Source organism: Vulpes lagopus, chromosome 12 (assembly GCF_018345385.1).
Source record: "Vulpes lagopus strain Blue_001 chromosome 12, ASM1834538v1, whole genome shotgun sequence".
Classification (NCBI taxonomy): Eukaryota; Metazoa; Chordata; class Mammalia; order Carnivora; family Canidae; genus Vulpes; species Vulpes lagopus.
In genome coordinates this window covers 54,758,194-54,783,372 of record NC_054835.1, presented here as the reverse complement: position 1 = coordinate 54,783,372, position 25,179 = coordinate 54,758,194, and the positions used below count along the sequence as shown (strand labels likewise).

The 25,179-nt window shown below is 52.6% G+C and overlaps 2 protein-coding genes across 3 annotated transcripts; both read right to left on the bottom strand.

Moving 5' to 3' along the window:
- Positions 1-1,577: 1,577 nt before the first annotated feature.
- MRPL58 (mitochondrial ribosomal protein L58) lies at positions 1,578-8,844 on the bottom strand. Its single transcript, XM_041723793.1, has 6 exons — positions 8,620-8,844; positions 5,867-5,903; positions 3,024-3,083; positions 2,400-2,482; positions 2,143-2,312; positions 1,578-1,876 (listed from the first exon to the last, which is right to left on the bottom strand). The coding sequence occupies exons 1-6, from the start codon at positions 8,803-8,805 to the stop codon at positions 1,792-1,794; spliced, it is 621 nt and encodes a 206-aa protein (XP_041579727.1). The 5' UTR covers positions 8,806-8,844; the 3' UTR covers positions 1,578-1,791.
- A 3,277-nt stretch (positions 8,845-12,121) lies between these two features.
- Positions 12,122-24,856, bottom strand: CDR2L (cerebellar degeneration related protein 2 like). 2 transcript variants are annotated; one of them, XM_041726570.1, is made up of 5 exons: positions 24,632-24,856; positions 17,181-17,293; positions 16,724-16,872; positions 15,990-16,154; positions 12,122-14,748 (listed from the first exon to the last, which is right to left on the bottom strand). In XM_041726570.1, exons 1-5 carry the CDS (start codon positions 24,708-24,710, stop codon positions 13,857-13,859), a joined length of 1,398 nt encoding a protein of 465 aa, XP_041582504.1. In that variant the 5' UTR covers positions 24,711-24,856; the 3' UTR covers positions 12,122-13,856. The 2 variants fall into 2 exon arrangements, with proteins under 2 accessions (XP_041582504.1, XP_041582505.1); XM_041726571.1 differs by lacking the exon at positions 24,632-24,856 and adding an exon at positions 21,796-24,609.
- Positions 24,857-25,179: the final 323 nt, after the last annotated feature.

Below are 25,179 nucleotides of genomic sequence, written 5' to 3'. Positions count from 1 at the left end.
TCCCAGGGGTCACATTTTAAGCTCTTACCTTGTTTGCATGACTGGCCCCTCCCGTCCTTCCTCCCCATCTCCAGCAAGTTTATTTTCTCTGACCCTCAAGCTGGAACTAGTTGCTTCTCTGGTTCCCAGAGCCTATTCAGACAAATTATTTACCACGTTTTAGGTTGTTACCATAACAGGAATCCATTTTTCTTCTCAGCTTTTATCATCACCTGACCGAATGTAAATTGTCTGGAAGAAAGAGCTTTTGAAAAAAAAAAAAAAATTATTTGATAGAGAGAGTGAGCCAGAGAGCACAAGCAGGGGGAACAGCAGAGAGAGATGGAGAAACAGACTCTGCTGAGCAGGGAGCCCGATGCGCAGCTCGATCCCAGGACCCCAGGATCATGACCTGAAGGCAGATGCTTAACTGACTGAGCCACTCAGGTGCCTCAGAAAGGACTCCTTTTGTTCATTGCTGAGTCCCTGGGACTTCACCAGTGCCTGGCTTTCACTATTTGTTAACGAATAAACAAATCAACGTTGCACTGTCTTGCGTATGAGCTTCATCCCCTCCTGGGCCCTGAGTCTATTGAGGGGACTCTTGCTAGTCATTTATCAGTAAGTTTTTAACCCTTTGTTTACACTCACATGAATGATGAGGGCCCTGCTCACATCAAGTGTATATACTACTACAGCTAATTGTCTGGCATTTAGAGCATCACAACGGAGTATCTGCTGAACGAGTGAACTAGGTCAAAATTATAGAGAACATTCTAATAAATTAATACACACCAGAGTGAGCTGCTATAGTTATGCTGGCCTGGGTGCTTCCCATACCCAGAGGATTGCAAAAACCTATTTTCAGTTCCAACTCGTTTTTTTCTTGCCTCTAAAACCCCACAGCATGTGACAGTACCTAACACGTGGTACTCCTTCCCACTTGAGAATCTCAGCAGTTCCCCTTCACCTACATTTCTTTTTTAAAAGATTTTATTTATTTGAGGGAGAGGGAAAGAGAGAGAGAGAGAGAACGTGCACAGGAGCATGCACATGTGTGCTCAAGCAGGAGGAGGCACCAGCAGACTCACTGCTGAGTGCATGACCCTGAGATCCTGATCTGAGCCAAAACGAAGAGTTGGATGCTTAACTGACTGAGCCACCCAGGCGCCCCTCCCTGTCACCTACATTTTTTAAAATCTAAACTCTTGAACTTAAATTTGAGTCTCCACAGAGCTTCTGTCTCCCTTTCGAGACTCACCTCCCACAACCCCCTGGCTCAAATCCATCATTCAGATAGCTTCCTTGGGTTCTCCACCCCAGCCTTTTCTTTTCCCATATTCATGCTGTTCCTTCCAACTGGCATGTCCCTCCCCACCTCTACTAAGATTCTATTCCCTTTTCAAGCCCCCTCAGCCTCAGAGGTCTGCTAACCTGTCTCAGCCCTCCCACCCCAGGTATGTTCCCTGAGTGCAGACACCGCAGCTCATTGTTGTCACCCCCCCCGCCCCCCGCTGACCACTGCGCTCCACAATTGTGAGGCAGATTTCAATGGACAGAAAAGGTTGGAATTCTGTTCTGAAGCATTCTGCATGAGGTGAAGCCTATCGCATTTATTGCAATTTTACTGCAGCTAATACATGAAATGGATAATTAAGGTTCGATAACACGTGATTGCCTATGAAGACCTTTGCAACTCAGGCCTGCATCCCCCTTTCCAAATGAACATTCTCAGGGTCTTCTGCCGGTGTCAGGCTCTGGGCTGCTGCAGCCTGGACCCCCAGAGAGGGCCGAGTGACTCTGGAGGGGACTTCAGTCCATGTCCACCCTCCTGCCTGTTTTTATGGCAGAATTTATTCGCTTTTTTCTCAGCCTCTCCCGATTCATGTTTTCTATCCTGAAAACAAAAAGACTGCAATTAGGCCCAGATGCCCCATCGATGCTTTTCAAAGTGATGACAGTTGCTAGCAGCTGGGTGGGAAGCAGAGCAGCAGATCAGCACTGTGGGGGCCCCACTCGGTTAGGAGGCCTCTCTCACTCCCAGAGCTTCCCCACCTTCTGCTGGGAAGTCGTGCCCTCCCCCTACCTCCTGTCTCCTCTGTGCAGCGACCCCTCAACCCCCCCAAGAATCAGCTGAGAGGAGCTTGGGGCACTTTCTGGCACCTGAGCCTATGTAATAAAGCATCTTCTTTGGATGGCTCCTTAGCTGTCTGGCTGGCCTTAGCAATCATGTCTCGAATTTTCTGAAGACAATCTGCCAGATTTCGGAACTGGTAGCGGCTGCATTCAGAGGTGAGTATCAACTCTCCTGACTTGTTGATCTTATTTCTATGCTGCAGAGAACAAAGGCAAACCTGAGTTCCACAGAGTAAAGGTTTAAATGCAACTGAGGGATTACAGAAAAAGGAGTCCGTGGTTACCGTGATGGCTATCTTCTGCCGCACGGGCTCTGCGATCCACTCGGCAGTTGCCAAATGGAACCTGACTTCAGCCTTGGAATTCACTGTGAATAAAGGGACGAGAGAGCACGGGTCACTGAGACTCTCAAGTAGGCTCTGCACCCTGTGGCTGGTGATGATCCTGAAACAGGGAGACAAGACATCCAGCCAAGGACGTTTCCTGTGTCAACTTGGGAATGCAAAGTTGGTGATGGAATGAGCCTGCAAACGTAGCGAGGCACTTCTGGACAAAAAGTAACTTCCAGGAACTAAATGCTCAGTGCTTCTCTTACAGTTTAGTGGGTCTGAAAAGAATGGGGGGATGGGTTCCATGAGAAGGAAGGAAACCTGTTCTCTGAGCTGGCTGCCAACTCACACTGTGATTTCCCTTTGTTTAGGCCCACAAGCCAACCCTGGTCCTAGCAACCCACAGCTGAGAGTCTAAGGATCAGACCACATTCAAAAGAATAAAGAGGATTATTATAAACTGGTGGTATTTGAGCTTCTGCTAAAAAAAATCCCTTTATTCCATATGAATGTAAGCACTGAACTCAAGTACATCTCCCAGCCAAGTTTTAAAATGAAAGAAAACAAGGTGCCTTGTACCTTTGTTAACATTCTGGCCCCCAGGACCGCTACTCCGACAATAAGATATCGTCAAACGATCTATAAAAACAGAACACACACCAAAAAGAAAAAGATTATTCCATGGCAAAATGCACAAACTGTTAATTTATTATCAACATCACTATCCCCATTACACCCCTCTTTCAATGGCTTTTACATATACTAATGTAACATTCAGAGCAGTAAAGTCAGAGATTATTCACAGATGTCAAAACTAAAATCAAGAGTAAGTGTCCTTCCCAGGATCACAGTAGAGGCTGTAAAATCATGACCTGGGTTGTCTGCTTCTGGTCCAGTCCATCTCACTAGATCCAGCTGCCCCAAGCTTTTTGCCTTTTTTTTTTTCCTTAAGATTTTTTTTTTTAAGATTTTATTTATTTATTCATAGAGACACAGCTAGAGAGAGGCAGAGACACAGGCAGAGGGAGGAGCAGGCTCCATGCAGGGAGCCTGATGTGGGACTCGATCCCGGGTCTCCAGGATCACGCCCGGAGCTGCAGGCAGCGCTAAACCGCTGCGCCACCGGCGCTGCCCCTCTTAAGATTTTTTTATTCATGAGACGGAGAGAGGCAGACACATAGGCAGAGGGAGAAGCAGGCTCCCTGTGGGGAACCTGATGTGGGACTCGATCCCAGGACCCTGGGATCCTGACCTGAGCCAAAGGCAGATGCTTAACCACTGAGCCACCCAGGTGCCCCACCATTTGTTTGTTTTAAAGCAAAGACTCAAAAGCTCAAACTAAGGGACAAACTTAGTTTACTGTTGTTTATTTCAAAATGTGGTGGATGTGGGATCCCCACAGACTGTAAGCTGCAAGGGGACAGATATTCAGTGTGTGGTCCAGTGCCCCGTCAGCGTGTAGAAACATCTGCTGGATGAAAGTGTACTTGAACTGGAGCTGGGAACCTTGCTTCTATCACTATGATCTTGGCAAAGTCCCTCTGCTTCTCTGGGCCTCAGGTTTGTTTGTCTGTAAAATGTAAAATGAGGTTCCTTCCTTCTGTTTTTGTAATTCGTGGAAAGCAGACTCACAGTGTCTGAGGAAAGTGGGGAAGATGGTAGTGGGAAGATTTCAGAAGACTGGATGGAGCTGCAAGAGGTATGGGTGGCAAAGAACTGGCCCCAAGGCAGTGGAGAGCAGGCCTTGATGGGCAGTGGTGGCCCATCTCAGGACTGCTTCTGAGACTTTGTTCTGTTTTTAAAAAGATTTTATTTATTCATTTGAGAGACAGAGAGAGCACAAGCAGCAGGAGAGGCAGAGGGGAGAAGAAGAAGCAGACTTCCAGCTGAGCAAGAAGCCCGATGGAGGGCTCCATCCCAGGACCCTGGGATCATGACCTGAGCTGAAGGCAGATGCTTAACCGACTGAGCCACCCAGGCACCCGTCTATATTTTTTCTTAAAGATTCTATTTATTCATTCATGAGAGACACAGAGAAAGAGAGAGAGAGGCAGAGACACAGGCAGAGGGAGAAGCAAGCTCCATGCAGGGAGCCGGATGTGGGACTCCAGGACCACGCCCCAGGCCAAAGGCAGGCGCTAAACCACTGAGCCACCCAGGCATCCCCTACTCCTTTTTTTTAATGTAAGCTCCATGCGTAGCACAGAGCCCAATGTGGGGCTTGAATTCACAACCCTGAGCTCGAGACCTGAACTGAGATCAAGAGCTGGACACTTAACTGACTGAGCCACCCAGGTGCCCCTAGAGACCTCCTTCCTCTTGAAAAATCAAATCAATTCATTTCTCTGCAAAGGTGAGGAATGCATGGTACTGTGGGGGGACAGTTCCAGCACCGTGTCGGCAACCTTGCCTGTATCCACAGAGGCTGCCAGGGCAGGGTCTGTCTTTCAAAAAGGTCTGTGAGGCCCCCCAACACAAGAGCACCTGGGGCAGGTGAGGAGCTGCAACATGGCTGGTTCCCACCTATCTCCCTGGAGGCTGTCAGGAGACAATCTTTTTGCCTTTGGTTCTGATGAGACGGGCTTTCTTGCCACCTCCAGCCACATGTACTCCTCAAGGCATAGCTGACGGCGACCAAACTGCTAGTTGCAGCAAGGCACCAGCTCCTAGGCCACAGAGTGGCCTCTTCTTTGTGTCTCAGTTAACTAGCCTCTTTGTTTCTGTGTCACCCTGAACAAGAGCCACAAGGAGCCGGCACCTATGGCTATTACTCTTTTCACTGTCTGTGGATGTCACAAACTCTCTGATTCTAAAAAAGGCTTGTTGTTTCCCAGGCTCTGCCTGTCAGGCCTTGCCTTGTATTGCACACAATTCTAAAGTTATGCAAACAGTTTACAGGGAGAAGTCCCACCCTCCTGTTCCCCAGCCACCAAGTCTGCCCTTTCTTTGCCATTTCTCAAGCCAGTCCTCATATCCAATTTCTTTTTTTTAAGATTTTATTTATTTATTCATGAAAGACACAGAGAGAGGCAGAGACACAGGCAGAGGGAGAAGCAGGCTCCTCACATGGAGCCCAATGCGGGACTCGATCCCAGATCCGGGCATCATGACCTGAGCCAAAGGCAGGCGCCCAACCACTGAGCCACCCAGGCGTCCCTGCAGCTTAACTTCTTCCAAATAACCATCCACTCATCTACTGTAGAGACTGGCCCATGCCACAAGATCGTCAAGAGCTTGCACACGTACACTACACAACACTCTAAAGTGGCTGTACCACCATTTTTTGGCCTTCTAAACAGCACTGAGAGGATTTTGCTTTTGCACACCAAAAGACAGTTTATTTTTGTTAAGCTGGAAAGATCTGGAGGGAATGTTGAGGAGTGGGGGAAGTGACTGATTTTTTATAAAATAAAATTACTTACCTAGTGGAATGTCATTATTGGCTTGCTTTGCATCATCCTGCAATGTAACATACACAGTGTCAAATTAACATCACCTGCTCTGTGACTCCTAACTGGTCCAGGGCAATCAAAGAAAGGACGTAAAGCCACAATGCAAATGTAATACAAATATTTTCAGGTCCCCAGCAAAATCATATCAAGATGACAGAAAAAGTTTCCCCAGACTCCAGAGGTACCACCTCTGAAACACTCTTCTGGGAAACTGGAACTGACATCTCCAGCCTTAGCTAGCTAGCATCGGGCACCAACCATCAGGGGCCTGGCTTCTTGGAAGCAAGGCAGGCTCCACAGTACATGTGCCTCAGACAGACTCCAAAAGGAACACGCTCTACTAACCCAGAGCAACAAACCTGGTGGGCCACCTTGTTCCTTCCTGGGCCACAGGGGCTCACGTGAGAGGCCATCTGCCTAGACGGTTTGTGTCAAATGGAACTACTCACTCCAGGACTTCTCACCTCCGTGTCTCTCCTGTGGTGTTTCTGAGTAGTAATGTCTGTGAGCCCCATGTCCACAGGCCCTCTGAGGCTCTTCTGGCCACCCAAACTCATGGTATGCTCACCTGTCTCGTCCCCATCCCACCCCCCCCCCTTCATCCCTTTTCATCCTAGAATGACTTGGGAGTGAAATCCTCATCCCCCTGCACTCTCTGCAGCACGGAAGACTCCAGGCCCCAGCTTCCTCAGGGCCTCTTCTCCCTCTTCCTCCTGAACTGTCCTCACCAGCTTCCTTCTTACCTCCCTATGACTTTCCCACGCTCTTTTGCTTGCCTTTTGCAACTTTTAAACACTGACATGCCCCTGGAAGCCTTTCTCTTCTCTATCCTACTCCTTTCCCTAGAGCACTGCATCTATGTTGATGAAAATATCATCTATGTTCATCACTTCCAATTTCCTGGTTCAAACTCTCTGGCAGCACCCTGGTCTGTCATTATTTCTCCTCGCTACCAGATGTGTCTTCCTCATTTCTTTACTGTCTGCTCCTTCCATTAGAACATCACCTCCAGGAAGCAAGGCCTCTGTTTTATCTGCAATGCTTCAAACAGTGCCTGACCAAGTAGGTACACAATAAACTTTTTGTTGAATGAGAAAGAACAAACAACTTTCTCATCTCCACTAATGGCAACTCAATTCTTCCACCTCAGACTTCAATTCTTCTCTTATTCTCACTTTTTTTTTTTTTTTAAGATTTATTTATTCATGAGAGAGAGAGAGAGAGGCAGAGACATAGGCAGAGGGAGAAGCAGGCTTCATGCAGGGAGCCCGACGTGGGACTTGATCCTGGGACTCCAGGATCACACTCTGGGTCAAAGGCATGCGCTAAACCGCTGAGCCACTCAGGGATCCCCCTTATTCTCACTTCTTATAGAAAATACATCAGCAAATCCTACAGGCTTTTGTTTCGGAATATACCTAACACCTGACCAATTCTTATGAGTCCTAGTGCCTCCTCTCTGCTTATCATCTCTTGGCTGTGTTATTGCGATCTTGTAAGTGGCCTTCTTGTTCTTACCATTCTACAGTCCACCCTGTAAGGCTCTATGAAAGTGATCCTTGTTTCTTTACTTTTCTTTTTTAATTTTAAGTACCCTCTACACCCAACATGGGGCTTGAACTCACAACCCCAAGTTGCACGCTCCACCAACTGAGCCCAAGAGTGATCCTTGTAAAACTAAGCTGGACCTTTCCACTCCTTTGCCTCAAATCCTCCATAGATTCCATGGCATTCAGAGTAAAGCTAAAGGCCTTTTAACCCTGTGAACAAGCCTTGCCCCATCCCATCCCTCTCCTCTTCAGCTTCACCTGCTGTGACTCCCCTGCTCAGCCACACCTCCCTGCTTGCTGTTCCTTGAACAGGTGGAGCATGCTACCTACCACTTGGAGGTGGCTGCAGGGATGTTCATCTCCCCACTATTCCCATGGCTCACTGCCTTGCTTCTTCCAGGTCCTTACTCAAATGCCATCTTCCCATCCTACTTAAAACAACAATCCTTCCCTCTTCTTTAGCACTTGTTCCTTCCAGGCTTTGTTCTCTCCAAAGTACTTAACGACCACCTCACACACTCTGTATTTCTGATTTTATTTATTGTCTCCCTCCATTAGAAGATCAGCTCCACAAACACTCAGATTGTGGTTGTGTTTTTTTTTTCCCACTTCCCTATCTCCATGTCCAGCATAGTGCACACAAACATGTTTTCATTTGAAGTTTGTTGAATGGGTGAGTGAATAAATGCATGCTGTCTTTCAGTCCTGCAGGTGGAAACGCGACCAGAACTGGCTAGGTCCTCTCTCGCTCTCCTGCCCGGGGCCTGACGAAGAGCCTGTACCCAGCGGGCTGGAAATAAAAGCGTCTTGAAGAGAAGCCCAGTTTCCTCAGGCGCGCTGGGGTTCCTAGAAGCTACGGACCATGTAACTTCCCAAATGGTTCCAAACTTTTTGGCAGCCTCTGGATTTCGCGTCCGCTTTGGAGGCCCGGTAACGAACGCGGAAAAGCGGGTGATGCTCTTGGAAACCCTGAGTGCTCCCGGGCCTCCAGGGGGCGGGGCTGGGGGCGGGGCTGGGGGCAGGACCCGTCCCGCGGCCACGGCACCGCTCGCTCCCGCCGCCCGCGGCTCCAGTTTGCTCCCGCCCGGCCAATGCGGCCCCGGCAAGCTGACGTCTCCGGCAGCGGCGGGGAAACGCCCCTTCCTCCCCTTCCTCCCCGCCCTCCTCGCTCACCGGGAGCCTCCAGGCGGTGTCCGAGCCCCGGGATTCCGGGTAGAGCTTGTCCAGGCTGTAGATGCTCTGGAACTCGGGGCCGTCCGTCTGCTTGTGCAGAGCCCGCCGGGGGCAGCGCACGGGCCACGGGAGCAGCCAGGCCCCGGCTCGTCTCAGGCCCCAGTGCAAGGACGCGGCGGCCGCCATGTTCGGGTCTGCGGGCCACTTCCGGTGGGCGCTTCCTTCCGCGTCCCGCCGAGCCTGTTTCCCTCGAGACTTGAGTTCCGCGCGGCTGTTAGTTCCCGCCCGGGTCGCAGAGAGGCGGCGAGCCGCGCCTCCGGGCCGCTGCCCCGGGCATCTCCTCCGGGAGGCAGGGTGGGAGCGCGGAGGCCCGCCGCGGCGGAGGGAAACACGTTGTCCAGCAGAGAGCTCTCAAGAAGAACCCCCGGAATCCGTGTCCCCCTGAAACACCACTTCTCTCCTCTTCTGGGGCTGCGCCCTTCTCCAGGACCGCTCTCCATCATCGAGGCCCGCCCGCCTGGCCTAGTGCGGCTCCATCCCCTTTTCTCTGACTCTGCGCTGCTTTATCTCCTTTTTTTCCTTTCACGTCACTCAATCTTATTATTATTTTTAGTTTATTGCCTGACCCCAATCAGAATATAACAAGCTCCAGGAGGGCACTGGCTCGCTGCTGGGTCTGCAGCACCCAGAACCTGGCACATGATACGTACTCAATAAATATTTGTAAGATGAGCTATTTGGGGGTGTCTGGGTAGCTCAGTTGAACGTCTGTCTTGCATTCAGGTCATGATCCCCAGGCCCTGGGATTGGGTCCCACCTGGTGCTCCCTGCTCAGCAGTGAGTCTGCTTCTCCCTCTCCCCCTCTCCCCTACTTGTATTCCTTCTCACACTCTGTCAAATAAACACATAATAAATAAATAAATAAATAAATAATATATATATATATATATTTTTTTTTTTTTTTTTTAAGATTTCCAGGCAGAGGGAGAAGCAGGCTCCATGCAGGGAGCCTGATGCGGGACTCAATCCCCAGACTGAAGGATCACGCCCTGAGCCAGGGGCAGGCGTTCAACCACTGAGCCACCCAGATGTCCCTAAAAAAATATTTTTTTTTAAAAAAAGGAGAGTTCTTTGGGAGTGTGTTTTTGAAAGGTGAAGTCTGGTAGAGCTGTTTTAGTAACTTCAGGTTCATTCACAAGGCAGTCTAGGCAAATCCTGGTTGAGCAGGTGTGTGAAGTCTCCACAAGGCAAATACCAGATGGGAGGAGAAGCAGGCAGGTAGAGAAAGAGATGTTTTTTAAAAGCGGACCCACACCCCTTCGCAGAAGAAACAGCTTTGTGGGCATGATGACAGTTTCTCCTAGCCAGGAGATGAAGGAATGCTGGGGAGGTGAGTGGAGATTCGGGCAACCACAGACAGGCTATGCAGAGCCCTTGTGCAGGGTTCTTAAGACATGAACTTCAAAACTGAGGAGTTCTAACTCTGAGAAAGGTTCAAAGTAGAGCAAGCAGTGTTTGTAAAGAGTTGTTGACGAAGTTACTTTGTTGAGAGGCAGTGTGGTTAATGAAAACAGCTCAATTTGTGATTAATCATCCTAGTTATTTGTAATGAAGTTTTATTTTTATTTATTTTTAAAAATATTTTATTTATTTATTTATTTATTTATTTATTTATTTATTTATTCATGAGAGACACAGAAAGAGAGGCAGAGACCCAGGCGGAGGGAGAAGCAGGCTCCATGCAAGGAGCCCAATGTGGGACTCGATTCCAGATCCCGGGATCACGACCTGAGCCAAAGGCAGAGGCTCAACTGCTCAACCTTTGACCCACCCATGTGTCCCAAGTGTTTTATTTTTAGCAAAAGCACAATTACCTAGCAAAATATGCCCCTAGGGAGGAATAAACTACTTCCCAGGCCCTGGCTTTGTATATGCAAACTAGGAAGGGAATGGCGATTGTCACTCACTTGCCTTTCAGGCTCTAGGCTGTAAGGGGAATCTCCTGGGTCCCTCCCCGTCTTAGTCCCAAAACCTCAGAGGGAACTGAGGCATCTCTATGGAGACAGGAATAAGCTGCTCCAGGGAGCAAAGCCAGGGACTCAGGTCAACAGCTCAGGGATTATGAGTAATAAAGTCAGCATCATTCCATGGCATTATTGGGCTCCAGCCCTGCTCCTGACCCAGAGTAATAGAAAAAAGGAGCTGTAGGTTTCCATGGCCTCAAATAAACACAGCCTGCTCAGGCCATCTGGTGGCCTGGATTCTGGAAGGGGGCGGGGGGTGTAGAGGAGTGAGACAAGCTACCCTGGGGTGGAGAGAAGAGCAGCTGGCAAGCTCCTCTCACCTGCTGCTGTGGTGAACCATCCAGAATAGAGGCCCTTCTGGAAGAAACAGGCCTGAGAGGTGCCACCTGTTCCCTTCAAAAGGTGGGCACTAAAGGCAGAGGCCAGCCTTTTCCTTCCTCCCCTTGGTCCTCCACAGGCTAAGATGGTGCTTCAAGAAGGGGACATTCAAAAAAAAAAAAAAAAAAAAAAAAAAAGAAGGGGACATTCAGTGGCAAGAAGAAAGAAAGGAAGAAGAGACAAAGCATCACCAAGCCATTCCTGGCACCTGAAGAGCTTGCAGGCACCAGTCCTTCCCTATGGGCTGTGAATTAGAGGACGCACAGGATTTTCCTTTCTCCTTTTCTGGAAGGCCCGGGGTCCAACTGGCTCTAAAACTAAATATTACAAAGAGATAGGGGATGTGCAGTATTGCAGAGTGGAATTGGTCAGTTCGGGGTTTGAATATTTCTTTTTTTTTTTTTTTTTTATTTTTTTTTTTTATGACAGTCACAGAGAGAGAGAGGCAGAGACACAGGCAGAGGGAGAAGCAGGCTCCATGCACCGGGAGCCCGACGTGGGATTCGATCCCAGGTCTCCAGGATCGCGCCCTGGGCCAAAGGCAGGCGCCAAACCGCTGCGCCACCCAGGGATCCCAGGGTTTGAATATTTCTATGTGACTTTGAATTCCTGACTTAACCCTAAGCCTCAGAAACTCCATCAGTAGAACAGAGATTTTATAGCTGCCTCCCACGGTTGACTCTGTCTGGAACGAAGTCAACAGACAACAAAAGTTAGCTGCTGCAAAGGGATGATAAAGAACTTCTTTTACTTTCGGGGATTGGGTGGCTTTTATTTTTTTCACTGCAGCACTGGGGTGGGAAATCCAGTCTTACTAATTCTATTCCAGACCCATCTTCCTTCCTCCCTGAAGGGCTGAGCAGACAGGCAGAGTGAGTGGGCAAATCTACCCCTTCTTCCTGGAATCTACTTCCTTCACCACCACCCCTTATCTGCCCAGTTCCCTGATAACACCCTCAATAATTGGGCAGTTTGGCTGCAAATCCCAAGGGAGTGAGGCTTGGGACTTCCCCTCTGCCCTCAATCCCCAGAGCTGTGTGATGATGTACAGTGGGTATGTGAGATGCACAAAGACAGGACCATGGCTCCAGGGCCACTTCTGCTTTTAGAATACTGGTGCATTTTTTATTAAAGAAGAGAATAAAGCATTTGTAAATATATTTCTCTCGGGTATACTTCAAAGGTGACGCTGGTCGGCCGCTACAGAACTGGGGAGCAAACAGGCAGGAGCCCTTTCCCCACCCTACCCCCTCCACCCTAGATGACAGAGACACACGGAGGGCTGGGAGCTGCCCAGCTCCAAAGGACAAAGGGTTCCAAGATGTGTGAACGGAAGGACCAGCCGACAGCGCTCATCACAGTGCCGCCCAGAGAGCAGGGTAAGCGCCTCCAGGGAGGTCGGGCATGCTTGTTAAGAAAACCCCTTTACCCCTTAGAAACAGGTAAGGCATGAAGGTCCCTGCTGGGTTCCCAGCACAGAGGCCAGGGCTGCTGCCTTCCACTGGGCTGTGTGGCTCCTCTGATTTCTAGGATCTCAGGGTGGGTGGCAGAAGGAACCGGAAACCCTGGAGAAATGCTCAGGGCAAGCTGGGGGCCTGGACATCTCTTAGTTGAAGCTGGACTTTCTGAAGCCTTAACAAAAGGTTTAACCTGTGACCCAGCTGGGTCCTTAAAACCCCCACCCCTCAAAAAAAGATGGGAGGTTTAAGAACAGCATTTTATGGGAGAGAGGAGACACATTCCCTACCAGGTCCCATTTCAATACTGTTCAGTATAGGGTGGGAATTGGGCAGTCCCCAGTGGGGACGGGCAGGGGCAGATGCTGGGAGCACTGGCTGGTGGCATATGCCTGGGACATTCTGGGGGCAGCAGGCATGATCTAAGGAGGGGTCGGGGGTCGGCCTGTGGGGAGCATGGGAGCGAATGAGACACATCATGGTCCCTGAGATGGGGGCAGGCAGAGGCCAAGCTTGGCAAGTCAGAGGTGGCGTGCAGAGATGGGGGCTCCCTACTGCCCAGATTCCTGGAAGGCTTAATGGCCGGAAGGCATTTCCAGGGCTGGAACCCGAGGAGGCTGGCTCTGAGGGAAGCAGGGTGTACTGTTCATGTATGGCAGCCGAGGGGCTCCCTGTTCCTCTCCTCTGATTGGCTACAGATCTGCAGTGGGCTGAGGGTCCCCAGGGAGAAGCCCGCCTCACCAGGGCTGGAGTGGCTGGAGTGGGGGGCACTCGGGGCCTGGCTGAGGTGTTCTGCTCTGCATGGCAGGGGCTGTCCCTGACCTGGTCAGAACCCTTTAGCTGATGCTAAGGAATGACAGCGTGTCGCAGCTGGGGAGAAGCAGTGGGTGGTCCAGGAGACCCCTGGAACCTGCAACAGCTGGCTCTGGGATCCCCCTTCAAGTGTTTCCAGTTGTGGCAAGGGGTCAGGGAGACCTTGCATTGCAAATCTCTCAAAAAAACTGAACCTTGAAAAAAAAAAAAAAAGCCAAGTGGTCCAGAATGGCTTTCAGAGAAGCCTGGCCACAAATCTGCGAGCAAGGCCCAGGGTCGGGAAGCCAAGGGCTGGGGAGCTGGGAATCCCCATGGGAGTGGGAATGTTTGGCTTTGAAACTCTTAGCTGCGTCTTTAGGCTGACGCAGGATGGTGGAGGTCCTTGACCACCTCCCAAGTGAACAGAGAACAAGCTACGTCCCCCACATGCTCCCTGGGCCAGAGCGCAGCCTCCACTAGGCTATATTGCTGCTGGTGGGCTCCCTCACTCACCAGAGGCTGCGTGGCCCAGGCATGAGGAGCCCAATGGCCTGACCCTGGGGGAGGCTGCAGGCCGGGAAAGGGGTCACTTGCTGCTGTGCGTCTTGACTTTGGTGGCATTGATGTCGGCCTTGGTCTTCTGGATCCTGGAAAAGATCTCTTTGAAAAGCGCCTTGTACTCTGGCTGGCTCTGCTCCAGCCGCTTGTCCACGGCCTCCACGTGCTGGCTCAGGCTCTTCTCACCTGCCCTGGCCTCCCCCTGGCCCTCCTCACCCCCACGAAGGTCTCTCCACGAGCTGTCTCGGGAGATGGGCCGTGAGGTCTGCACGCCAGCATGCCGCACCCCAGCGCCGTGCTGCCGGCACTTGCTCAGCAGCTCCTCATACTTCTCGAGCAGGGCGTGGTACTGCTCGTCCACCTCCCGCAGGATGGACATGCCCCGCTTGCGCACGCTGTTGGCATGCAGCGTGAGGTTGCCCGCGTGCCGGCTGGCTGGGTCTTTGGCCACGATGGCATTGAGCGCGGTGTCGCTGCAGCTCTTGCGAACCGAGTGGCCCGGGGAGGCGGCCGGAGAGGAGACGCCGTCCTGGGCAGCAGAGTCGTCCCCGCTGCCGGGCTGGGGGTCATCAGCCTCGGGGGCCTGGGTGAGGGGCGCGAGCAGGGCCTCGGCCAGGTGGTCCTCCCGGCCCAGCAGGTAGGTCTTGGCCTGCTTCATCTGCTGCAGCTCCAGCAGCTCGGCCTCCAGCTCCTGCACGCGGAGGCGGCAGCCCTCCATCTCGCACAGCTGCCGCTCCAGCTCCGAGTACTCCTGCAGCACCGCCGCGTACTCGCGCTCCGCCCGCTCCTTGCGCTGCCGCTCCTGGCTCACCTGGGAACGCAGCACACCCACCAAGGTCTGCAGCCGCTCGTTCTCCTGCTCCAGGGGTCGTGGACCCAGCTCCAAGGAGGAACTGTGCAGGCGGAAGGCATCCTCACACCTGGGAGGGGGCCACCAGACATCAGGTCAAGGTCAAGGCCAAGGTCCTGGGTAGCTCCCCATGCTTAACATCTCTCCCCGCCTCTGGGGAAACTATTCCCTCTAGATCCACTCTCTGCCCTTTCTCTCCCTGCTCTCTGCTCTGGCCGGCTGACCACAGTGAACTGCTTCAGCCAAGGTTTCTGCTCTCTCCTGAGCTCAACCAGCCAGAGGCACCAGGAGTCAGAGGGTAAGAGCAGAGGGAGGTCGGGGAAGGTCTTCCCCAGGCTCCTTCCCTGGTTAGTGCCGGCCACACAGCACCTCCTGGCCTCCAGTAACCTCCCTCCCCTTGGCCCCTTCAGGCCTGGGGATGGTAACAGCCTCTTGCTGTTACAGCCCTGGGGTACTGCAGTGTCCCTGTTGTTTCCCTACACTTTTATCCACACCTCTTCACTAATCGCTTCTCAGGGGTTACTCTGCAAGGAGCTGCCTCCTGCCAGGACCTTTATTGAAACACTCACTAAGTACAGAGTATGTATTTGAAAAAAAATTTTTTTTAAAGATTCATTTACCTATTTGGGAGAAAGAATATGTGTGCATGAGTGGGGCGGGGCGGGGTGGGGCGGGGCAGGGAGGGGAGTGGCAGAGGGAATCTTCCAGCAGACTCCCCGCTGAGCGTGGGGGCCCCTCGTGGGCTCCATCTAGGACCCATGAGACTCATGAGATCATCACCTGAGCTGAAACCAAGAGTCAGACACCCAACCGACTGAGCCACTGGGGGTGCCTGAGTGGCTCAGTTGGTTAGCCCCCATGGAGCCTGCATAAGATTCTCTTTCCCTCTTTCTCTCTGTCCCTTCTCCCCATTTTCCTCTCTAAAGAAAAGAAAAAAAGATTTAATGGGAACTGAAAGGTGTGGTGTTAACTTCTCCCGAGTTAAAATTCTAGCTTATTAATGGGGTGACCTTGGATAAGCTCACCTAACCTCTGAGCTTCCGTTTCCTCATCTGAGCAGTGAGGATGATAAAACATATCTCACTGTGTTGCCACGGAGTGAAATCACTAAAAGCAGTGGGCGTGCAGCCAGGATTCAAGTAAATGCCAGCTGCTGACAGTTTATGGCAATAGGACCATCCCTCCAATAGCCTGACGATGCATCAGCTCATTCCCACCTGCTGCCTGGTGCCCACCCTCTCCTTCCTCTGGGACTTGGGGACATGGTGCAGGGTCCAGACTGCCCCCCTACCCCACGGCACCCTCACCTACCGCGGGCTGGTACACAGCTCCTTGAGGCAGGGGAATGTATGGATGGTGCGTCTGCGTTCCCGCTTCTCCCGTCGCACTCGCAGCTGCTCCAAACCCCGCAGCTGTTCCACCTGGGCCTGTAGCTCCTCCACTTGGGCTTGCAGGCGCTCGATGGTCTCTGTCAGCCTGGGAGGGTGGGGTGAGTTGGTGGGGGACACACATGGGAGGGGCTTTAAGGGGACGGGGCCAGTCTTCCTTACTGCAGTGCCCCCGGAGGGACTTGGAGTTGGGGACAGATGGGCAACCCTGCTGCCTGGTGCTGAGGTCAGACAAGAACTCCCTGTGTGCCCAAGGACACGCCCTTCTCCCACGCCTCCCAGGCTGAGCTGACCATTCTCCTCTGTGTCACCTTGGTCCCTCCTCCACCCTTTAAGCACTTATCATGCTGCACCACGATGAAATATTTACATGCCTGCCTTCCCTCCTGGGCTGTGAGCTTCCAGGGGGTGGGGCAGTCTCTTTGTATCCCCATCGCCTAAACAGAGCCTGGTGTGGAGCTGGCACTTTAAGAGGGATTGTGGCCTGAATGTGAAACTGCCCAAAAGTGACAAGGGCAATCTCACTACCATCCCAGGTCCCCAGGCCTGCGCTTCTGGGAGAAAGAGCACGAGTCACACCCACTGGATCATATGCCCACATGCAACCCGACCTGACCTCTCCCTCGTTCGCCCCCCAGCCTGCCACCCGGCCCTCACCCATGGATCTTCTGCTGGGCAGCCTTACTCTCCAGCACCAGCTTCTGGTTGGTCAGCTCCAGGTCTCGGGCTGTCAGGTCCAGCTGCTCGTACACTTTGGCATGCTGCTCATTCATGTGCCGTAGCGTGTCCAGCTGCTTGGTTAGGTACTGGAGGGGAGAAGATTGAGTACCCTTTCAGAACAGGGTTGGGGAAATGTGTTCACCTGGACCTCTTCCCACCTCTGGGAACACGTTTGCTTTAGGGAAGTTGTCTGCCGCAGAGTGGGGAGTAAAGATGGTGGTGTGATAGGGGTGCCTGGGATAGTTGTACAAGTTGTGAACTGCACAAGGCTATTTATTGGGCCAAAGCTGTGTCTGCTAAGAGAGCATCTTTCTCTAAGTTGAACAAAGGCACCGTGGGCCAAGGGGTCCTTAATGGGTGGGGGAGCACAGGCAGGGCCTATGTGGCCCCTCACCTCAATCTCCTGCACTTGCTCCTCATTGGTGGAGTACATCTGCTGCAGAGACTCCTCCAGCTCCTTGTTTCTCTCCAGCAGTGTCTTTCCCAGCTCCGCGGCCAAGTGCAAGTCTAGTGGAGAGGGTGAGAATAACAGTGAACAGTTGAACGAGCTCAGAGGACTTCCATAAATGTTCTGAGCATTCACTGTGGGCTATGCTTTGCGGACCCCAAGATAACCTGGGACATAGAGCTGCCCTGAGGGAGCCTCCAGGCCTGGGAGGGGATGCAAGCCAGGAGCTTCGACTTTGCACTGTCGCTTCTGTCTGAAATGTCCTCTCCCCAGACACTCCCAGGGTTCATCCCTCTCCATCTTCAAATCTGTGCTTAACTGTCACCTTCTCCAGGAGACCCTCCCCAACCACTGATTTGAAATCACACCATCACCCCACCTCCCACTCCCTCTCTGCTTCATTTTTGTCCTCAGCACATACCACCATCTAACTTACCAAGCCATTTGCTCATTTTTCTCATTCATCTCCCCCCGACTAACTGTAAATTCACAGGGCAGAGGTTTTGCCCTTTTTGTTCACTGATATCCCAAGACCTAGAACAGTACTCGGCATAGAGCAGGTGCATAGTAAATATTTTCTGAAAGAATAAGCGAGGGGTGGCTCAGTCGGTTAAGCATCTGCCTTTGGCTCAGGTCATGATCTCAGGGTCCTGGGATCGAGCCCCACATCGGGCTCCCCGCTCAGTGGGGAGCCTCCTTCTCCCTCTGCCCCTCCCACCAGCTCATGTTCTCCCCCTCCCTTTCTCTCTCTCAAATAAATGAATAAATAAACAAATAATCTTTGAAAGAAAGAATGAGTGAGCTAAGAGAATCAACAGACATGGGGTAAGTGCCCTGGGATGATAGGTAAGAGAGATCACTCTTCCTGGGGCCAGGGGGAGCCTCTGGAAATGGGCATTGCAAGCTGGGTTTGGAAGGGTGACTAGGATCTTGCTGAGATAGAAAGGGAGCAGAAAGGCTTGCCGGGTATTAGATTTTGCGGTATGTGTGCATGTGCATGTGCGTGTGAGTGGTATTTGACAGGCTGGAGAGGGAGAGGGAAGAATGACCTGCTCAAGGTTATAGCCATGTTGGAAGCAGAATTCAGGTCTCCTGGCTCTGGCTGGGTACCGTTTGGTTCTGGTGACATATGCCCCTCTCAGAAACTTCCTTTCCCTGGGCAGCAAAACCATCATCGTCTTCCCCCAAGCAGCCATGATTCTTGTACCTTACAGGATTGGAACCTACTCTTCCCCATCCCAGCAGAAGGTAAAAGAACACTGTCAGAGAGGCTGGGAGGGGATCTAGCCTGTTCTTAGGGGGGCTGTGTGGTGGGGAAGAGGAAGAGTTAAGAGGAAGTGGCAGGTGAGGAATCCCTAAGAATTCTCTCTAGTGGGTCTGGAGTTATATGAGGTACCTAGACATTTGGGGTAGATATACCTCCAAATATATGCCTCACTCTTCTTAGAAACAAAGGGAATAGCATATTATTACTATCAAGGGAAAATTTATTATTTCTTTTATTTCTAAGAAGAGTTAAGCAGAATGATGAAAATATTCTAAAGCAGACAGTAGGGATGACCTCACTGTGAATATGTGGAGACTGTTGTATTGCTGTGCACTTCAAGTAAGTGAGTTACCTGGTGTATAAATTATATCTCAGTAAAGCTGTTTTAAAAAGAAAAAAAAGAAAAAAAGAAAAGAGCCTGGGTGGCTCAGTCAGTTAAGCCTCTGCCTTCAGCTCAGGTCATGATCTCTGGGTCCTGGGATTGACCCCCATGGTGGCTCCTTGCTCAGTGCAGAGTCTGCTTCTCCCTCTCCTTCTCTCCCCCACCTCCTGCTTGTGCTTTTTCTCTCTCTCAAATAAACAAATAAAATCTTAAAAAAAAAAAAAAGAAACTGTACTAAAACTTACAGTACATAGATCTTGGTGCACATCACTGCCTACATCCTGAAGATCCTTTCCCAGAAACAGAATCACCGGGACACAGAGTAGACCTATTTGAATCATTCTGCCAAAAAATGCTGTCTGGGAAATCTTGGGTCTTTTTCCCATCGTGAGGTTGTTTCTTTTCTCTTCTTTTCTTTTCTTTTCCTTTCTTTCTTTCTTTCTTTCTTTTTTTTAAGATTTTATTTATTTATTCATAGAGACAGAGAGAGAGAGGCAGAGACACAGGCAGAGGGAGAAGCAGGCATCATACAGAGAGCCCGACACGGGACTCGGTCCCTGGGCTGCAGGCGGCGCTAAACCGCTGCGCCACCGGGACTGCCCCGTGAGGTTGTTCATTAAAACAGCCCTCGATCAAAAAAAAACCAAAAAACAAAAACAAAAACAAAAACAAAAAAACAGCCCTCGATCTAGGCTGATGGTATAAATCCAGATCACGATGTGTAAAGGCAACTCTGCTGGGGCCGATGTGGTCCAGGGATTCAGGTTTTTAATGCTTTCCCTGTCCAGACAGTGATCCTTCTAGACTCCCCAGGGCATGGAGGGTCTCTCTAGCCCCCCCCCCCCCCAGTGAATTTCATAAATACAGTTGTTTCAGCTGAGCCCCTAGCTTGGCACCAGCCAGGTCTGGGGAAGGGCCTTTTCTTCTTAGAAGAGCCCAGGAGAGCAGTGACTCCCAGTGGGCATAGGAGCAGAGTCTCGGGCTCTTTTTCAGCCAGGCTGGGGATCGGACTGACATCACCTGATGGAAACTAGAAGGCCTGGCTAGCCATGGGGCCTGGACAAAAGGCCAAGCTGCCTGTCAAGAACAAGCCTGGAGTCTGCTCCCACACATAAAGGTAAGGTTTTCAAACAGCCAGAGTGGAGTCTCCAGGTTGGGCCTATGCCATGAGTGGCGCCCTGTGCCCGGATGTCACCCGAAGATGTTTCCTGGTGGAGTGCAAAGCTGCTATCCTGGAGCAAGGCTGCAATAACTTAGCCAGAGAAAACAAAAGCTACTTTCCTAAACATCCATTAAAAAAAAAATCAGGAGTGTGTAGGTGGTTCAGTCAGTCGAGCATCCGACTCTTGGTTTTGGCTCAGGTCTTGATCTCAGGGTCATGAGATCAAGCCCCACAACGGGGTTAGCACTCAGGGTGGAGTCTACTTGTCTCTCTTCTTCTCCCTCTTCTCCTCCCCTCAGTCTCTGAAATAAATAAAATCTTAAAAGAAATAATCATATAAATCTCAGACAAAAACCTTCAGCTTTGAGCAATTCACTTCTGATGATGATGATGGCAAGAAAAACTGGTTACCTGATACAGACCACTAAGGGGGATATATATGAATTTATTAACTATAAGCTTGGCAAATGTCTAAAAAGTGTGAAGGCTTCCAGAGGTGTCCGTCTATAAAGTGTGAAGTTTGATGTGAGCATCATAGAACTGCAGCCCTATGTAATGTTTAGTGGTTGGTGGAAATTCGGGAGCCCAGCAAGACATCCCCTACTTTGTGACGAGGGAGCCATACCATCTTCCTATTCTCTGTAATAAGATGGTGAACGTTGGACTCATCCCCAAACAGTATCAAATAACTCAGGTATAAATGAGAAAGAACAGAGGGCCACAGTCATCAGGATTTTCTCCTTTGGGAACTGTCAGGTGGACTGTGAAGAGGCCATTGCTACTGATGCCACCGCCAGTGTTGGCACTGGGGGACAAGCTCCAGGGGTCACCTGCTTGGAGTTTCTGTAGCTTAACCTAGAGCTCAAGACCTCAGGTTCCAAGCTGAGGAAAGGGCAAGAACAACTGCATGTTATGCTCTTCCTTCCAGGTAAGCACCTGAGCTGCGTGTGTATTCCTACCGTCAGGCTGGGGCAGCTGCAAGTCACTATAAACCAGGGACATAGAAGCTTGCGCTGTGAAGCCAGTGAATGTAACCAGGCCACCCAGTGACTCAGGGGTGGAGAGGAAAGGAACACAATAGAAGCTGTTTGGGGTGGGGGAGAATCTTAGAGACCTTCTCAGGGAAACTGGATCACAATGCAAGCTAAGCTGGTCAAAGCTGCCAGGAGGGATCACAGGAGAAGTCTAGAAGCTGCAGAGCAGGGGACTGCCTGGAGCCAAATGCTGGGGAAAGTACATAGGCTAGAAAAGGGCTGGTGATAGTTCTGGGTTCCCGGGGGGTGCACCTCCCCCTGGACCAAGGATAGGGGAGGCCTGGGGGAGCTGGCTAAGCAGGAAGTAGAAGCTGGAGTAATAAACTGCCTGTCATGGCAAGATTAATGGTCACACTGGACCAAGCTCGGGGGAGGTACTAAGTCTGAATGGGCACCTCCCCTGCATAGATCCTGGAGTTTTCTGGGTCTCCTGTAGTGGGCTATAGCAGTTTTGTCCTCTAAGCATCTGCTGATGTGCATTGCTGCCCTGGAGGCCTGACAGAGAATGGCTGGGGGGCAAGGGGATGTCTTTGAAAAAAAAAAACCTTGAAACTCCACTGTCCCCACTGGTTGGGGTAGGGTGGGGCCCCACAGACTCTGGAGCAGAGAGGTGGGAAAGGGACAGGGTACAGGAGCGGGGAGGGGATGGAGACAAAGGTAAAACACCTGGGAGGAGGCAATCTACCACCTGGCAGGGCTGCAGGGCTCCTGCTTACCTTCAGGGCCCGAACTCAGGAACTCTGGGTTCCCACAATTGGGGTTCGGGCACCTCCCTCCCCTTGCCATGTCAGAGCTCTTGCCCAAGGCTGAGACTCAAGGTCAGGCATCCAGGACTTGAAATCTGTGACTCAGCAGCCTTCTCTCAGCCTGGAAAGACATACCACAGGGCCAGCCATGCCTGGTCCAAGGTCAAGAAGGGAGGTGGGCAGAAAGAGAGAGAGAGAGAGAGAGAGAGAGAGAGAGCCTGTGCCTAACAATCAATGGCATTTTCTATTTTTACAGGTGCTAGTGTCATGGGGTAGAAGGAACACAGTGAGGATCTAGGACCTTGCTTGTCCCAACCGCTTCCCTCTATTAGGACAGAACATAGTGCAAGTCAAATAGCATCTGGAAGGACAAGCTTCTGGAAAGTAGAATTGGGACCTGCCCACAGGACAAGGGGAAACAAATATGAGGGGAGACCAGGCTGGCTGAGCAAAACACCTCCTGAGCCACTTGGAGGAAACCCGGGAGCAGCCGGGCAAGGGAGAATTTGGGGACTGTACAGAGAAGTGGGATGCAACAGGCACCTGATCCCCAATGTAGCCGGTCTCCGGCTCACGCTTCACCCCGCCATTTGGCTCTCTGTGCCGGGCTCTAGGAGGTGGTGCTACAGTAGCTATGCCTGAGACTTCCCTTGAACCCACCCCTGCCACTCTAGATAGCTCCTACTTTCTAGCTGTGTGTGGTCTTCTCACGTTGCTCTGTACCTTGGTTTAGCATCCTTTCCACCTAAAATGCTCACGCAGCCCCTATTCGCCCTCCAGCTCAGAGGGACCTTTGCATAAACCTTTTTGAATTTGCTAGCAGAAGGCCCTCTGTCTCTGCTCTCACTGCAGAAAGAGGGCCTTCTGCCCTCGCCCAGGGTGAGTGGGCATTTGTTTTTGGTCAAAAAGTCCAATTTCTCCCGACACTGCCTCATTTCTGGTTTCCCTCCTTGTTCCCAGGTCCTGGCTACGATTGGGGCCACAAGACAAGGCTGGCTGCCGCAGACCAATGAGGCCATCCCCTAAGTTGGCCCCAGAGCATGGCTGCCCAGCGCAGCTGGAATCTCGACACTTCTTGCTCTCCGGAAGCAGCACGTCGTCTCCCACCCCTACTCTTTGGCTCCTTCCTCCCACATCTGGGCCGGGCACCGTGCCAGAGACTTTGTTAGGGGTGCAGGAATGAAATGAGACAGCAGCAATATCAGCATCAGCCTCCGGGGAAGCCATCTTCCCAGGCGCTCAGCTTCGAATTTTTCCATCTAGGCCTGCCTCTTCCATGAAGCCCTCTCACGGCATCCTAACACCCACACTCGGTTAGAGGCCCACCTCCACCTGCCTGGGTGCACCCAGGAAGCCAGGGCTGAAACTATTCCCAGCTCCCAGGATGGTGTTGGACACTTAAGTGTCAGCCTGACAGGTGTTTGTGGGATGCAAAATTGAGAGGGAGAGGTGCCCAGGATGGGGGAGGAAAGTGTCACAGCCAGTCCTGGACGTCACACTCCAGCAGGGAGGCCGAGGGTAGACTCCAGAGTATGACAGAGTTCAGCCCAGCACCCCCAGTCCCGTACTGGCCCCCAGAGGCTCTGATTAACCCACGCTTCTGAGTATAAGGACAGTCCCATCTACCAACAAATCTGGCCACGTGGGGATGTGGGTCAGGGCCAGGACACAAAGACTCCAGGATCTGGGCAGATGTCTCACAAGAGGGCAAAGCTAGGCATCCGGGGCCCCCGTGGATGCCGACGCAGAGCAGGGGGTGTTAGTACACACTGAACCAGACTTGTGTCCACACTCGCTTGGGTTGCTGGGTGACGGTGGTCACTTCTCCTGGACATGTTTCCTTGCCACTCCAGCTCTAACCATCCACGAACGAGGCACTTTGGGGGAAGAGAGGGTGGATTTGACTCTGTTCCAGCAGACCTTGGCCCTGACCCTCTTAGGTCTCCTCCTCCTTCCTGTCCCACAGCTCCGCCCCCTGCCTGGAGTGATGTCACCTTGGCCACCTCATCACCAGATTCTAAACCCCTTCCAGCCACCCTCTCTACCCTCAGATGGGAGTGGGGGAGGCAGCTCCCACTTTACTGAGGCTCTAGTGTGGTGCATTGCTCAGAAATCCCAAACCTGGTTCCCTCTGAACCATGAGTCATCTGGGAGAGGACTGGGAGCAAAAGGGCCAGGGGACCCCCTTTCCCTTAGGAAGGCAGATTGGAGACTCCAAGTTTTTGCTGCTTCTTAGCCAGCAGGGTCCCCAAACCCCTATACGCTCCCTGGGTAGAGGGTAAGGGAGTTGGGGAAACTTTCTGGGAGTCTTAGAGCTCAGGAATCCCGGCAGGGAAGGGTGCTACTGGATTTGGAATGGGATAACTTTCCGCTACACACACACACACACACACACACACACACGCACACACACACCATTCCTCTCAGCAAAACATAACCAAGGAGCCACCTCTCGGCCTTCAAAGATTTCCAGCCAGTACTCAGGCCCCCAACAATACCAGGGGCGCCTGGACGGTCCCTGCCTCCAAGAGGGGGTGGGTGAGCTGGGTGAAGTACACCCCTGCGGTTCGGGGAAAGAGAAAGGCCGCTCCCCCCACTTTTGCACGTCCCCGCGGGTCTGGCCCCGGTCTCCCCGGGCAGCGTTCCCTCTCTCCAGGTCCCATTCTCCGGACGCATCACCCTTGGGGGCCGCGCTCCGGGTGCAGCCCAGCCCTCCCCGGGGTGATACTGCTCAACAATGGAGAAGCGGACAGGGGTCGCCGGGCGCGCCCCGCTCTCCCGCCGCACCCACGCCCCCCGCGCTCACCCTGCTCCAGGTCCTGCTGGTCGTACCAGGGCTCCTCCTCCTCCGTGGAGAAGTCCTCCATGCCGGCGGCTCTCCGCATGGCCCCGCGGGCGGCGGGCGGCGGGCGGCGGGCGGCGGGCGGGCGCTGCGGCGGCGCGGCTCAGGGCCGGGGCGCGGGGCCCGGGACAATGCGGCGGAGGCGGGCCGGGCCTCCCGCGTCGCGCACTCGGGCTGCAGCGCCCCCGCCCGCGCCGCGCCCCCTCGCCATCGGCTGCCCCCCGGGCGCCCACGCGGAGCTGGCGCGCCGCCGAGGTCCGGCCCCGCCGGGGTCCTGAGGGGCCGGGGCCCCGGGCGGCGGCGGCACAAAGGGTGGGGGGGCGGGGACGGCGGCCGGGACGGCGGCAAGGACGGCCGGAGTCCGCCCGCACGTCCGGGGCGCTAGGAGCGCGCGGGGCCCGCGGCGGGCGCCCAATGCCCGGCTGCGGCCCGCGCTGCCCCTCGCCCGCCCGGCGACACCCGGAGCCGCCGCTGCATCTTGGCGGGGTCCGCCCCGCGCTTCCCTAGCCGCC